Source organism: Odontesthes bonariensis, chromosome 9 (genome assembly GCF_027942865.1).
Source record: "Odontesthes bonariensis isolate fOdoBon6 chromosome 9, fOdoBon6.hap1, whole genome shotgun sequence".
NCBI lineage: Eukaryota > Metazoa > Chordata > Actinopteri > Atheriniformes > Atherinopsidae > Odontesthes > Odontesthes bonariensis.
The window spans coordinates 16314055-16328173 of NC_134514.1; the positions used below are offsets into that span (position 1 = coordinate 16314055).

The 14119-nt window shown below is 40.4% G+C and overlaps 2 protein-coding genes across 3 annotated transcripts in view; both read left to right on the top strand.

Moving 5' to 3' along the window:
- Positions 1 to 510: 510 nt before the first annotated feature.
- Positions 511 to 7346, top strand: c9h19orf47 (chromosome 9 C19orf47 homolog). 2 transcript variants are annotated; one of them, XM_075473384.1, is made up of 8 exons: positions 511 to 568; positions 1627 to 1714; positions 1793 to 1907; positions 2273 to 2354; positions 3413 to 3538; positions 3638 to 3787; positions 5337 to 5410; positions 5489 to 7346. In XM_075473384.1, the coding sequence occupies exons 1-8, from the start codon at positions 550 to 552 to the stop codon at positions 6041 to 6043; spliced, it is 1209 nt and encodes a 402-aa protein (XP_075329499.1). In that variant the 5' UTR covers positions 511 to 549; the 3' UTR covers positions 6044 to 7346. The 2 variants fall into 2 exon arrangements, with proteins under 2 accessions (XP_075329499.1, XP_075329501.1); XM_075473386.1 differs by having other exon boundaries at positions 3638 to 3712.
- A 2323-nt stretch (positions 7347 to 9669) lies between these two features.
- The window catches only part of ttc9b (tetratricopeptide repeat domain 9B), a 29895-nt gene continuing 25445 nt past the window's right edge, over positions 9670 to 14119 (top strand). The window contains exon 1 of the mRNA XM_075473387.1: positions 9670 to 10447. Within this exon, the coding sequence (XP_075329502.1) occupies positions 9979 to 10447 (469 nt within the window). The 5' untranslated portion in view covers positions 9670 to 9978. The remainder of the gene's footprint in view (positions 10448 to 14119) is intronic.

Genomic DNA, 14119 nt, shown 5'->3' on the forward strand with positions numbered 1-14119 from the left:
CATGAGAGAAAGCCTCTTGAGTTAGCAGTTTTCAAAAACCGAAATTACATCCAGCTGACCTTTTAGCCTCATACCTTTTTTTTCCTCTCTTTCCTTTAATTCCTCTGCTTATGCTTTTACTTATTTATTTCTTTATTATTATTTATTTTTTTAAGTTTGTCATTTGATTTGTAAAGCACTTTAAGTTGCTCTTATGCTTGAAAAGTGCAACATAAATTAAGTTAAATTTTAATTAAAGCTGTTTTTAGCAATACGATAACTAGATTATGTAGTAGAGCATTTAGCAAATAACAAGTCTGTTTTATGTAGATCTAAAAACAAAAAGTCTGAGACTTCAGGACATTCATGGTCCTTTTAGACTGAAGTGATCAGGGCTGAGTGTGTTCATGATCCTGTTTTATGTGGATGAGCAGTCTATGTCGCCATCTAGTGGCCATAAATGAATATTGTAAACGACGTTGTCGTGTCGTTCGCGCTCCCCCGGATGTTGCGTGACAAGAGAAGCGCCGGCTATGCGAATGCTGACGTCACCACACGTTTGTCGTAAACATGGCGTCCGTAACAACAGGTGAGAACATAAAGGCCCTGCTGACCAACCATAGCACTTTACCGCAATTAAGATATTTCAGTACTCCTCTGTGAGAAATGGCCGCTGCATAAATTCTAAACCTTTTCTCAAAAGATTTATGTCGTTGCCCCTTTATACTAGGTAACAATGATGGCTGTTTTAGATGTAGGGCTAAAGCTAACGCTAGGAAAATGCTAACACAAGCGGTTCAGATAGTATGCTTACCTCGATACATTCAATATGTGATATCATATTAATCGATAAAACAGAATGACAACGGGTAACGGTACGCAGAGATGTTGGTCTGTTAAAAATGTGAATAGGTCAAGTTGCCAGCTTTTCGTCCTATGCTAACGTTAGCCAGCCATCACCAAACATACAGTATATCAGATATCAAATCAGATATTCACGCTCGAAAGCCAATGTTTTCACCGTAACTGTATATCGCTGTAATACCCATTATCAGTACCTCCGTGACTCTTATTTCTGGTTGTGACTTGTTGAGTCCCCGAGTGTCAAACGATAATTTAACCACCGTGTGAGTTTCAAGTCAGTGTGGCAGAGTTCATCTGAAACGGGGCATGTTCATTCTGCCCCCTTCATTCTGTATCTGTGACTCCGGCCACAAGATGTTTCGTAATTGGTAGTATAAATAACCTCCAGCTACCTCTGGTCAGCATGTGTTAGACCTTAGCACTCTACAGTCCTCTCAGGTTTACGTCTCCCACTGGCGGCTGGTGTCGGTTTGCTCTCCTACGTTAGTCCACAGTATTTACTGTCAACCATCACAAACTGTAGAACTGTACTTTTGTTTAGCACCTTCAATGTGACCACAACCACAGCAAAAAATGATATGATCATATATAACTAATGGTTGATAACTGCAGCCTGTTTCTGAGCGTGTTCTCAGCTTTTCATTGTTTCAGATAATTTTTAATGAGGGTCAGCAAGCTGCTTTATGGGCTTGTGGTTCATGTGGTTAGTGACCATTAGAAACGGTAAGGTTTTTGCTCTAGTGATCAGATAATGATAAGTATTCCTTTTATTTTTCCTTTCAGCCACCTCAGAGTGGATTCAGTTTTTTAAGGATGCAGGGATCCCAGCCGGTCTCGCTGTCACTTATGCAGTTTCTTTTGTGGACCACAGGTAAGATCTAATTTTTCACATCTCGTGTTCTTATAATCTTCATCGAGATTCTTTTTATGACTCTTTGTGCCACTGCAGAATTCAGAAGAACATGTTGATGGACCTCAGTAAAGACATCATGATGGACCTCGGCATTACAGTCATCGGCGACATCATTGCCATTCTTAAACATGCCAAACAGGTCTACAGGCAGGTGAGGCCAGCCTTCGTGCTTTGAACCTTTGAGCATAGTTAACGTTTTCATTTGAGCAGACACGAACAGTGTAGTGGAGAACTTCTGGGTCTAAAACTATCAACAGCTGCACAAAAAAAAAAAAAAAAAGCACAATGAACATCTTTTCACCAGGTCATTCGTGTGAAAAGTGAAAAATAAACATTTGTATCTCGACTCTCAAGGAAATATTTTTGATCCTTTTTCCAGTGTTTGACAAAGCGTACTTAGTTAATTATCTGATCAGTGTGTAATCAGAAAAAGATTTATTAGAGCTACTGCCTCCCAGTCAGCAACGTCAGTGCAGGATGCAAATTCTTATTATTCTTCATGTTTCCCTGTTGCAGGACATGTGCAAAATGGCAACTGAGGCCATCACCTCAGGACAGACCAGTGTTCAAGCTGAGCTCAGAAGAACCGCCAATACTCGTAAGCAACAGAATTTTGGTGTATAGCTTCCTGTTTGGTTTTCCAAAATTATTTTATTGACCCGATCTCATGACTTCAGTAGAGTGACGCATCATTGTGACCAAGAAGTGGATCATATAGGAATCTATAAATCATCAGTTTTATCATGATGCATTATGTCTGCGGCATCTGCTATGATTCAGAACTTGGTCAAGTTGATGAGGCTGAGTGGTCAATGTAGTTTGTGAAAGCAAAGTTGCCACTTAATTGTGATAAAGGATGAAGTTCTCCATTATGTATTGGCCCTGCCTGTTGCCCTGAATACAAGAGAATGTTGAATTAGAGGAACCAAATTATCTACTTACAAATTATTGCCAGTAAAGATTTTTGGACAGGTGGACTTTCCAAGGATTCATTGTTCACTGAAATTCAGAGTATCACACTCCTCAGCTTCTGGCTGAATATTATCCATCTAGTTATGAGTGATTTTCTAGTTTATAATCTAGTGTTGCCAGTGATTAGTCTCAAAAACATTTTACAGAGTCTGAAATTTACTTATAGCAGTCAAATGCATGATAAAGCTGACCCCAGGTTAACTTGGTGTTGAGGTCGTTTCAATGGGTCATTGTTGCCACTTATAACGTCTTTACTTTGAATTCTTTGAATTTTTTTATGCTCCTTTCCATGGTGGAAACAAGGCTTTTTAATGTTCTTTCTCCAGATGATTTAATGTAATTGTCAAATTCACATGTTGAATTTTACCGGCACAATATTGTTACGACTGGAAAAAATCCAAACATTTTCACCTGAAGTGAACAGATCTGAGCACTTTGAAGTTTTGGCACCTTTCAGCTCTATTTTCAGTTTGAAAAGGGACTTACTTTATTCCAAATTTAGTGTAAATTTTTGGCTTTGTCAGCAGTAAATAAGTCATCATCAACAATAGTGTTAACACAAGGAATTTACATTACGGTTTTCAGAGTTAGCCCTGTCCCTTGTCTTTGGAAATTAACATTATGAAGCTTTTTGGTAAACAACCAAAAACGCACCGTTAAAGGACGTTTTTCTCTTTTTCTTAGCTGCTACTCGCATGATTGCCAACGCCTTGAGCCATGACTCCCCGCCAGCCACTCCAGTTCGCCGACCTGACAACCGTCTCTCTGTCACAGTGTCCAACACACAAGCAAACAAGAACAACAAAGCAGGTAGATAAGACGGAGTTTTTTTTTTTTTTCACCCCACCTGTCCTTTGTTTGCTCCTCTGCTTGAGCCTCTGTTCATTCCTCACGTGTCCACTTTGTCAGTTGTAAGTCAGCCAGCTGACGAGGGGAACGGTTTGCCAGCAGTGAAGCGCCGACGTGTGACAGCTGAGATGGAAGGCAAGTACATCATCAACATGCCAAAGGGCACCACGCCTCGTACACGCCGAATCCTATCCCAGCAGACCAAGAAAGGTAGGCCTGGCCCAGTGGTCTCGCCAAACAACGCTCTGAACTAACCCGGTTAAGCACCAAAAAAACTCATCAGTGTAAGACGTTTTCAAAATGTCTTCTGGGTAAAGCTGAATGTGATTGGTCCTGATAATCAGAGCCTGTTAGACCCTCACCTTCTGCACTGTTAACTCAGTAATTAATTTACCGTAGTAATCTGTAATTCTGTCTTCCATCTTTACTAATACTCCCGTAATGCACCAATAATCACTCCCTCTGTTGAATTTGCTTGTTTTTTTTTATGCCTCTTATCCTGCCAGATTTAACCCGTCTTTAAAATCTTATTCAGCATGATTTTGCAACTGTGTTCTAGTTTTTGATATGTAACTTGCTAATTTGCTTAAGTTTTGAAGCAACAAAATTATGACAAATGCACTAAATAGTACTTTCGTTGATCACTTTTTAGTTTTTAAAGTCGTACATGAATCACAGATAAATACCAAAGATTGAAGTGGAAACGTAACTGAGCATGAACTGGGATAATACTCTTAACTCTGCATATACACAACAATACGGTCTTGTAGTGTTTGTATACTGTTAGTGCGGGTCAAGTTGGGAGTAACTCGTAAAACAATTAGTAAAATCGAGTGAAACTATATTTATTTATTGTAGCATTGGATCGATTTAAAGCACATTTTATTTATACTGTAAAAAGCTTCTTCTGGAGACGGCCTCTGCTGTTTTCACCATTAATGCGCACACAATACCATCTCACCGAGAGATTCTATACATGCAGTCAAGCGATATTACTGTGTGCCCAGGTATATTCGGTTCTCTCTTAACCTGTGTGATCCTTCTACCTGCTTTCATCAGACCGACATGCCAGACAACAGCTCCATGTGGATAATTATAATCACCACAGTGTACGCGGCTAATTAAACTGGCCATAAGGATGCACTTTACAGACATGATTTCTCAACCTATGTATACACACAAGCTGTACATGGATACAAAGTTCGGTGTTAGTGGAAAAATGGCTAAAGAGACTAAAATAAACTACTTCTGCATAAACTAACCAATTTATCACATTGTAAAGTTCCACTTTATTTATGAATTATGAGCACGATAAGCTCGTAAACAGCATGACAAGAAAAACGCTGTTCTTCAGAAAATTTCCAATAGAACTTCAAAATAATCCACAAGGGTTTTCTTCGTCACATTTCTCTGCTGCGTTCGTGTTTTTCCTGCAGCGATGTGGTTGATAGGTTTGATTCTTGTTTTGAATTCTCAAAAAATGTGTTAATTGCATGTTGTTTGTTGTGGATTTAGTGTTAATGGCAGCTGTAAACTGCTTGTTTGTGTCAGCAAAAAGGAGATAAGTGTTAAGTTTAACAGGTTACTAAGCTTACAAAGGCTGAGAATAAACCTGCTTTTTAAGCTCTAGTTTTGATAGTTCTAGCCAATTATTTTTATATTTCTAACGATGAATCCAAACAATGACCAAAGATATCACAGGCAAGCTGTCACATTAGTGTTGGAGTACAACTTGTTTCATGCTCTTCTCCTTAAAAAGGCTTGAAGCGAACGTCTGTGTTTGAACGACTTGGAGCTGAATCGAGGGCAGACACAACAACAAGTAACAGCAAGGTGAGATCTGTCAGTATTACCTTGCTGTTTATGATGAAGCTGAGTTTTGAGCTCATATTGAGTCCATGTTTTTTGCAGCCCACTGGCGTGTTCAGTCGTCTCGACGGAGGGAATCAAAGGGAAGATGCACCGAAGCCAGGAAATATGGCTGCAAACATTGATGATGGTGATGAGGATGACAGTGACGGAGAAGGCTCTGTCCTCCAGTATGCAGGTGTCCTCAAGAGACCCCCTCCATCCCAGAAGAAAGAGCCGACTACAAAAGCAGCCCCTACCACCCTGCGGCGCCTGGGAGCCAAATTCAAACTACCTCACTCTGATGCTCCCACATCCTCCTCTACCTCATCCCAGAATGGCCTCCCACCTGCCAAGATTAGCGTTCTACAGAGACTGGGCAAGCTCCCCGCCACAAACGCCGCTGCATCTTCAACACCCACAGACACACAAGACAACAGTGTGACCAGCACCAGATCCAGAGTGCAGGAGAGATCCACTTTTGCAAGCTCCAACGTCAGCAGCAGCACCACCGGCGCCGGGGGAGCGGCAGGGGCCGGAGGGGCAGAGTCCGGGGGGGCCAAGATGGACATCAAGGCTGTCAGTGTTTTTAATAGACTGGGCAGCAAGAGAACCTAACACACTCACGGGAAATGATACCCTTTCTATACATTATTTATAGGGTTTGTATCAGCACCTTTTTGCTTTTCTTGTTACGTGCAGGACTGCAAATTGTTTACTTGAGTTTTTATTTTTGTTTTCTTCTGACTGGGTGTATGGACAGCAGTTAAAATGCAACTTCAAGCTGATTATTATTATTACAATTATTTCTGTTTTAAACATTTTGAATCATGCTGCCATTGAAAAGTCACTTTTGTTTTATATCCGAGCTTGACTTGCTGTTTTTATGTTGCTCAACCATTAGGCTATTTATTGCGTCACAGTCATATCTGCCATTGATCGTATTTTAGACGTATGTATTTTACAACATTTGTGAGCATAAGGTATGAGCATGACGACAACCAAGCTGCCATGATGGTGGTTCTAATTTCTCCTGGTAATTCACATGTAAGTGTTCTGATGCCAACACACCTTTCCTGAGATTCCACCCCGATGAATACAGTCGAGATGTAGAAAGTGTTGCTCCTCCTATTCAAATCATGTCATCATTTTGTTGATCTTTGCCTGAATGTTGAATATTTCTCAAAAAAGAATCTTTAGTAAATAGTAAATGTACAAGTTAAATACACAAGACAGCAGATGGGCACAGGACAAGTCAGGAGGTGATAGTTAATAATTCTGTTCTTTTTACCTTGACCTGAAAATTACCTCCCGTATGGTGTTTAAAAGTAGGAACTGTGTAAAAGTGTTTGATAAAAGGATTTCTAAGGTTTGACCTTTGACTGGTGAGCAAAAAAAGAAACCAAATGGTGACACAGCGCAACCTCATCGAACACTTGAAGCTAAAAAAATCAACTCACCTCTTCCTCTGTGCTTTGCAGGGTAGCAGTTCACACCTCTGTCAGTTTTTCTACCGTAAGACGGAGCATTTTCTATAACCTCCTACTTGAAAGCCAGATCGGTAGAATATTGCTATTTTCAAATGCAATGTACAGATTTGGTAGTCTTGATTTCACTCGGAACAGAAGTTGTTCTGCTGCTTATTTTTCTATGTAGATGTTCTAGTATCATGCATCCAAGTAAAGAACCTCACAGGTGCCAACGGGCCTGGTGTCATGGGGCCACCGTACTTTATCTCCAGTAGGGACTTCACCCAAACCACGGATGGGTCGTTCACACCTGAATTTTTCGCACTGTAAGTATTTTGAAATGTTTTTATTGTTTTAAGAAACAAACGCACCATAAACTGTCGACGAAGCCTAAGGAAATATGTTCTGAATTTGGACAAAATGTGCTTGAGAAACGATTAAATAAGGAAAATGGTCCAAATATCTGAGCCTTTTTTTTTTTTCTCTCAAATGGAAACGTCACAGCCCATCCAGCTCTTGTAAATATCAGCATATGACATCCTTTTCCCCTGAGAGCATTAAGCAGCTCGTTCATCAATAACCGTTTCTAATGTTCTCAGCATGCAGTGACATTGCAGCTGCGTGGTTTTAACTGAACGGTCGGAGTATTATGGTAATGATGTTTCCTGGGAAGATGCCATTAACTGCAGCTGGAGATGCGTAACATCCATATAATACAGTTTCCACAGAGTCATTTAACCCATCACTTCCCCATCAGTAAGATGGATGTGGCACGGTATATATTTGTGGCAGCATCAGCATCATTTTACTGGTTACTGAATTATAACTGGAATAAAAAAAGTCTTAAAGCAGGAAAATTTCCTGCCTTTCCAAAACTCAAGTAAGCTAATACTATGATGCAGTGATCATACTGGTTTCAACTCCACCTTTCAACCTCAGAAAAATCTGAATTAATCTTAACAAAATGTCTTTCAGATCCAGCAAACATTATCCTTAAAAGATAGAATAACATCTACTTTCAGATTAATGACACTGTTGTCACATACAACTTGTTTCCTTATACATAGTGGAGTTTTTTTTCTCATTGTGAGTTAAACCACCATAAACATTCAAGTGGCAGCATAACTTCAGTGGCAATCTGATTATGTTCCTGGAATGATAAATACTTCTGTTCTTTTTTACTGATCTCGCTACACTTCTTATAACTGCTTTATTTTGAAGGTCCACACCTAAATGTTGGGGAAACTTGTCTGGTCCCATGGTCACAAAGTTTCAAAATCAGAATATATTTCAAACAAAGACACAGAGAAATTGTTAAAAAATTAGTTTTTATCTCAAAAACACAACACGGGTCATTTGCATCATCACCTTGTTTAAAGGGAAGCCGCCTATAATTTGGGCAACTGTCTGATCACAAGTGTAATAAAGAAGTGACACGTCAAAACATTACAGGAGCCTGTGTCAGTCAGAGGCATGTAGTCTTACTCCAGAGTAATGATATGTAGGGTGTCACAGATGAATCTACAAAAAAAAATTAACTGTTTAGACACACAAAAGCTATTTAAATTAGACACAAAACAACCATGAACAGAAGGAGAATGATACTGGACAAATGGTGACCAAACTGACAAAAACTGCAACAATTTGGTCCAAATTTAACAAAACAAGACACAAAAAAACAACGGTAACGAGGTGCAAAATGACCACAGAGTGGCCACTAATAGGTGCAAGACAAGCAAAAAATTTGACAAATTAAAACAAAAAAAGGTGAACAAGTATATAGAGTGAAATCAAAATCATGTTTCTAAACATCAACACATGTTAAATGAGGCAATTAAAAAAAAAACCCACCTCAAATAATAAATAATACAAAACATCTGCTAAATGCACCCTTTTAAAAACACACACAGAGACTTTGTGCTGTATCCGCATGGTTTGCTGTTGTTTTGTAAGTGTCTTGGTCTTTGGAGCGTTAAAGTGGCCCCTTTAGACCTCTCTGTCCTTGAGCCTGTTGTTGTAAAATCCGTCCGTGGATTGATGACACCTGTGAGGGGCCGATAAATCTACAGGTAATGAAGTGTCATCCCTTTAAAGCTCACTCCATTTTTGAAAAATAACGTGTGGTGTGTGCAGGGATATGGTTGCGTGGTGTGGTGGTCTTCAGCAGGCTGCATTACACAATGTCAAAATGGGTGTAATTGACATTATGTCCACTTGATGTCGCTCTCCTCTTCCTGCTCCTGGCCTCTGCAGCCTCCTGCTGTCCGTCTCCATCTCCTTGAAGACCTTATCAGCTGAAGTCATCAGGTGTTTCTCTTTGGCTACAGTGATGTTTATACAGTGGACAAGAGTTAAAGGAGTAAAAACCTCAATTATCATCTTGCGTCTAACATTATACATTTTTATTTATTTTCTATATATTTTGTTGTTAAGTGTGAGGAATGTCCACTTCCGAACAGTGGCACTGAAGTGATCTGCAATCTTTCGTAAGGCTGTAGACTAGAGTATCCTGTAATTTATAAGGGAATTGGTCAGGGCGCAATCTTTGCCTAACAGACTAATACATATAGCTACAAATATTAAGTTATATATATTTACAGAAATAAATACTTATTTTATATTTGTTTCACGTTTAAACGATGTTGATATCTAATCGATCGGGTCAAAGCATTTCCACTCGTTTTTGCGGTTTTTCGCCACATAAAATCCCAACCGCAGCAACGCCTCACGACTTCTTCTTTTTTTCCCACAATGCCGCGCGGTAGGGGTTGTCGTGTGTGCGCTGTCTGTGGTGCTGAAGCTGCGCGTGCCTCCGAGGTTTGCTGCCATCCACACGAGCATCCTTCTGCAAGAGGATCAGAACGAGGAATTGTGTTTTCGACGGTTGGAAGATTTGAGAGCTGAGCAATTCAGGATGTTTCCTGCAGCTCCTGTAATCACCTTAGTCTGTTTTTAAAAACAGGAAGTCTTTAGATTCATTCTCGAAACACAATCTGAAAACCGGAGACGTGTTCCTTGGCTGTTTTTTCGACGCTTGTCGTCTCTCCGGTGCCTGCCCAGCCGTCTCTTCGTCCCGCATCCTTTATGCACAGCACGCTACTCTGGTCCTCCCCGACAAATCACACCTTCGTGTCCGAGCACCATGGCCCGTTCCAACCGCGTTCAGTGAGAGACATGGAAGCCAAACAACACCCGATAAAAAGCCTAAAAAGCTACCCTGAGACCGGCGGCCGGAGCCTGGCAGCGGCCGCCGGTGGAGACGGAGGAGGCGGCGGTGGTTATCGAGCCGGCTCGGCAGAAATGGAGATGGAGGTGAAGATCCAGAAAGCCATCGACTTTAAGGTGGAGGGTCATCGTTGCTACAAGGAGAAGAAATTTCGGGAAGCGATAGGCAAGTACCACCGGGCGCTGCTGCAGCTCAAAGGGGTGCATGTTGTCGACGGGACCACGGGCTCCGAGGTCAACCTGCTGAATCAAGCCGCGGCCAAGCTGACCGAGGAGCAGCGGAGAGCCGTGGAGAGCACCGAGATCGAGTGCTACGACAGCCTGACAGGTGAGCGGTCAGCCGGTACACCCCGTCCAGTACCGCTGACACCATTGTTCGTTCCGGTTCAACGGGTTCACACGAGCCACTGAGCTGTGGTTATTTCTGCAGGTGCGTGCTCTCTCTTGTGCAGAGGCAGGTGAAATAACGCTGGTGTTGTGGGAGCTCACAAACAGGCTGCAATATGTTGTTTATAGCCACTCCGGTGGCGGCAAATTGCGCTGATTTAATTGAAAATTGAAAAGGATTTGACCACCCGTACGTTATTTAGCCAAGCCAGACCATTTTTCTGGCCATTAGTAAAAATGTCACTATGTGAATTAGCAGGTCTTGTTTTTACCATGCCAAACACAGCCTCGTAAATGTTTTGCGTGCTTCTGTTTCACAACACATCCCGGCTCTTATCATTTATCGTGCAAGTGTGAAAAACACAGTGAATAAACTCAAGGCTGTAAGCTTTGTTCTCAGGATGTGTGCGTGAGACAAGTTTACTGTGCCGTGTCGTATCATCCCCATTTCGCATGCAGTCTGTGTAATGACACAACAGGTTCACAAGAGCTCTTCGGTTATATCACAGTAATATTAAGACCAGCTACTACATGCAAGAGCTCACGTGCTTTAACATGCTCCAATGATCAATATGGTTCCAAGTTCTAAGTGGGAGCAACAAAAGTAGCTCTATTAAAGCAATTAAGTTAAATGCTTCATCTTGTTCCTTCTTTCTGCAGTCATCAGAATGGTTATCATTGAGTTTTAGCGCAATTCCAAGCTCAACTTTTCTTTTTTTTGTGAAAAACACTAAACTTATATAACTCTACTCATAAACATTCCCTGTTATATACTCTGATTATATATGCTTATAACTTCATTTAGATAAATAAAGGTACATATCTCAATGTTTTTGGTTGAAAATTTGATGGGACCATCAATAAAGCAAAATGTAAGAATATATAACAACAACATAGCGATGATTTTGAGGACCACATTAGAAGACATCCGTAGCTCTATCTTCATTTAAGTGGACAATAAATCCAGAGGAAACCTCTGTGCTTACAATGGTGTAAAGGTTGCTAAGAAAAGGTGCTCTGGGATTCTTTCCTTTGTTTCACCTCTCTTACATCATGAAAGTGACTTGCTTTGTTTGCTTTTCTGATATCAATCTAGAAAACAAATATCACAACAAAAATTAAAAAAGAATTAAAAACAACAATAACTATGAATATATTGCCAAGCTTTCATATAAAACCTGTGACTTAAGTATGCAGTGTGAGCAGTAGGTCTTGTCAAATGTTGCTATCCAGAGGGAATTGAGAATTATTGTGATTAATGGTGCACACTGCAGCAGTTATATTCCATTGTTTATGGGGCATCATAAACTATGTGAATATTGTATTTTCGGGCCATGAGTGCAGCAGTGTCTCGTTCCTGTGCCAGGCGCCGTCCAGTCAGGTTGCCATGATGCACTGAAGGTCAGTTCTTCTGTGCAGCTCTCAGGGCCTGTCTGGAGCCTGTAGGGAGGTCACTGTGGCGTGAAGGAAGGATGAGGGGAGGGAGTGAGGGGAGGTAGAGAGGGAGCGTGAAAACAAGGAAGGAAAAATGAATGTGAGGAAGTGAAGAGGCAGCAGGAAGCAAGCAGAGACGGTAGAACTGACAGAAGGAGAGAACGGACGTCATTTACAGTGGAATAGGAGAGGGGGTGAGAGGAGGAGGAGTGGACTGCTAGCACGAGACAGGGGTCCATATTTACCATGGCAACCATCAGTGGGCTTTTTCCCTGTTGTTGTATTAATACTGCTCATGCCCTCCCCTCACTGCTGATTCAAGTGTGTGTGCACATACACACTTCCATACAAAGAAACCTAAATTCCATCTTCCCCTTCTTATCACTGAATATGTTTTTTTGCACCTAAATAATCTCCTGTGTACTCATCATTAATTCACAGAGAATGTGAGCTTAACATCATGTCGCTTTGGATATTTGGGTAATTAGGTTTGCCAATGTGCTAGACTGTGAGGATCCTGCTTTCCTGTGTTTCATATCCAGGGTCTCTTCATACTGACCTTCAGGATCAGGTTTTTGTGCATATACTATAAGATTAGTCTTTAAAATCATCTGTCAGTCCATTTCTACTTGACAGAATGATAAACATATCTGTTCACTCCAAGTAAAAATTTGTTTTTAACAAATTCTGAGATTAAAGCGAATTCTTATTAACAATGTAGCGTCGTATATCCTCCACTGACTACAACTGTAAAAGGTGAGCACATCGCTGAATCTATTTGAAAGAGCGATGGTTGGTTTACTTACTTAAAAAGGTAAAAAAATGGGTCAGATTTAGCAGGGAATCAGATTTTGGCAACACACCAGCTTGTAAATCAGCAGATCTTACACACAGTCACAGTCTGTGAACTTTACTGTATTTGTAACCTTTGAACTCGTGCAAAGTGAATCTAGTCAGTCAAAAACTTTGTTTAAAATGTGGAAGAGTCTTGGTTAATGTAGTGCACTTAAGACAATAGTAATTTTACAGCGCATTTCATTTTACATAAACTCAGTATGCTCAGAATGACAAAACATGGAAGAACAAGCAATATGTAACACATCCATGCAGCAACAAAAGTGAAAATCAGTGCATCAAGAGATGATTTATTAGCTCTGTAAACATCAAATGTGTGTGTTGTGTGTTTAAGTTCACGTACACACAAACACACACGTAGACTAATTCATTTTTAGCCTTTAAGAACAGAAAAACTTTTGAGATTAGCTTCGATTTTAAACAGAGACAAGGGTCAGTAATCCAGTCCAGTTTACAGATCTGTGTTGTTTATCTTGATCCTTGGCAGCAAGATTCAATTTCTCTCTGTAGGGTCCATTTTCTCCCTATCTCTATCTCTTCTCTTGACCATTTCGACTAACTTTTAAGCCAAACTAAATTAAACTAACCAGGGAACAGTGTGGTCCTAACAAGATAGTGCCCCTCTCCTGGTGTGATGTACTCTCACATTGTCTGTGCAGCGAACACTATTTTACTCAGTATTGTGCACACATTGGACACCTATTTATCATGGTCAGTGTCATCTCTAACTCTGTAAAAAAAAACAAAATAAAAGTGTATTTTTTATGCAAACATGCGTTGATGGAATCAGTTGCCATTGCAGACAGTAAATATTGTGCACCGTAGTAAACAGGAGGTGATTTCCCAGCCACCGTCATATATTTGCTTTACTCTATGCATCTTCATTCTGTGTGATGCATAAACAAATCCCATAAAAGGCCCCAAACCAGATCACTAGGCTGAAATGTGTGTCTCACAGGCTAGTCCAAAGATTTCTTCTGAATGTGTGTATCTTAAAAAAAGAATGTCGTTTCATTTTATTGATGAAAGCAATTTTGCTTTTCTTTATTTTAATTTATATATGTAAACCATATAATATTACAGTGCCAGATATTCATGGAAAACATGGGTGAAGCTTTAAATAATGAAGCAAACACACATACACACACCTATAGATATATCTATATCTATAGATATATACATACTTGGTACTGAATAATGTTCTCAGCTCATCACAGATATCCTCATATGGTCATCTTCCCCAGGCAGGCACAGCACACCCACAAACTCAAATAACAGTCCTTTTGGTAAATGTACTCCATGTGCACTTTCTCACAAAACAATG

Bases quoted from the DNA above. Each gene is read 5' to 3' on its own strand.
- c9h19orf47 (XM_075473384.1), top strand. The intron at 1,908-2,272 runs GTGAGGCCAGCC...TCCCTGTTGCAG, and splicing joins CCAAACAGGTCTACAGGCAG to GACATGTGCAAAATGGCAAC. The intron at 5,411-5,488 runs GTGAGATCTGTC...TGTTTTTTGCAG, and splicing joins CAACAACAAGTAACAGCAAG to CCCACTGGCGTGTTCAGTCG.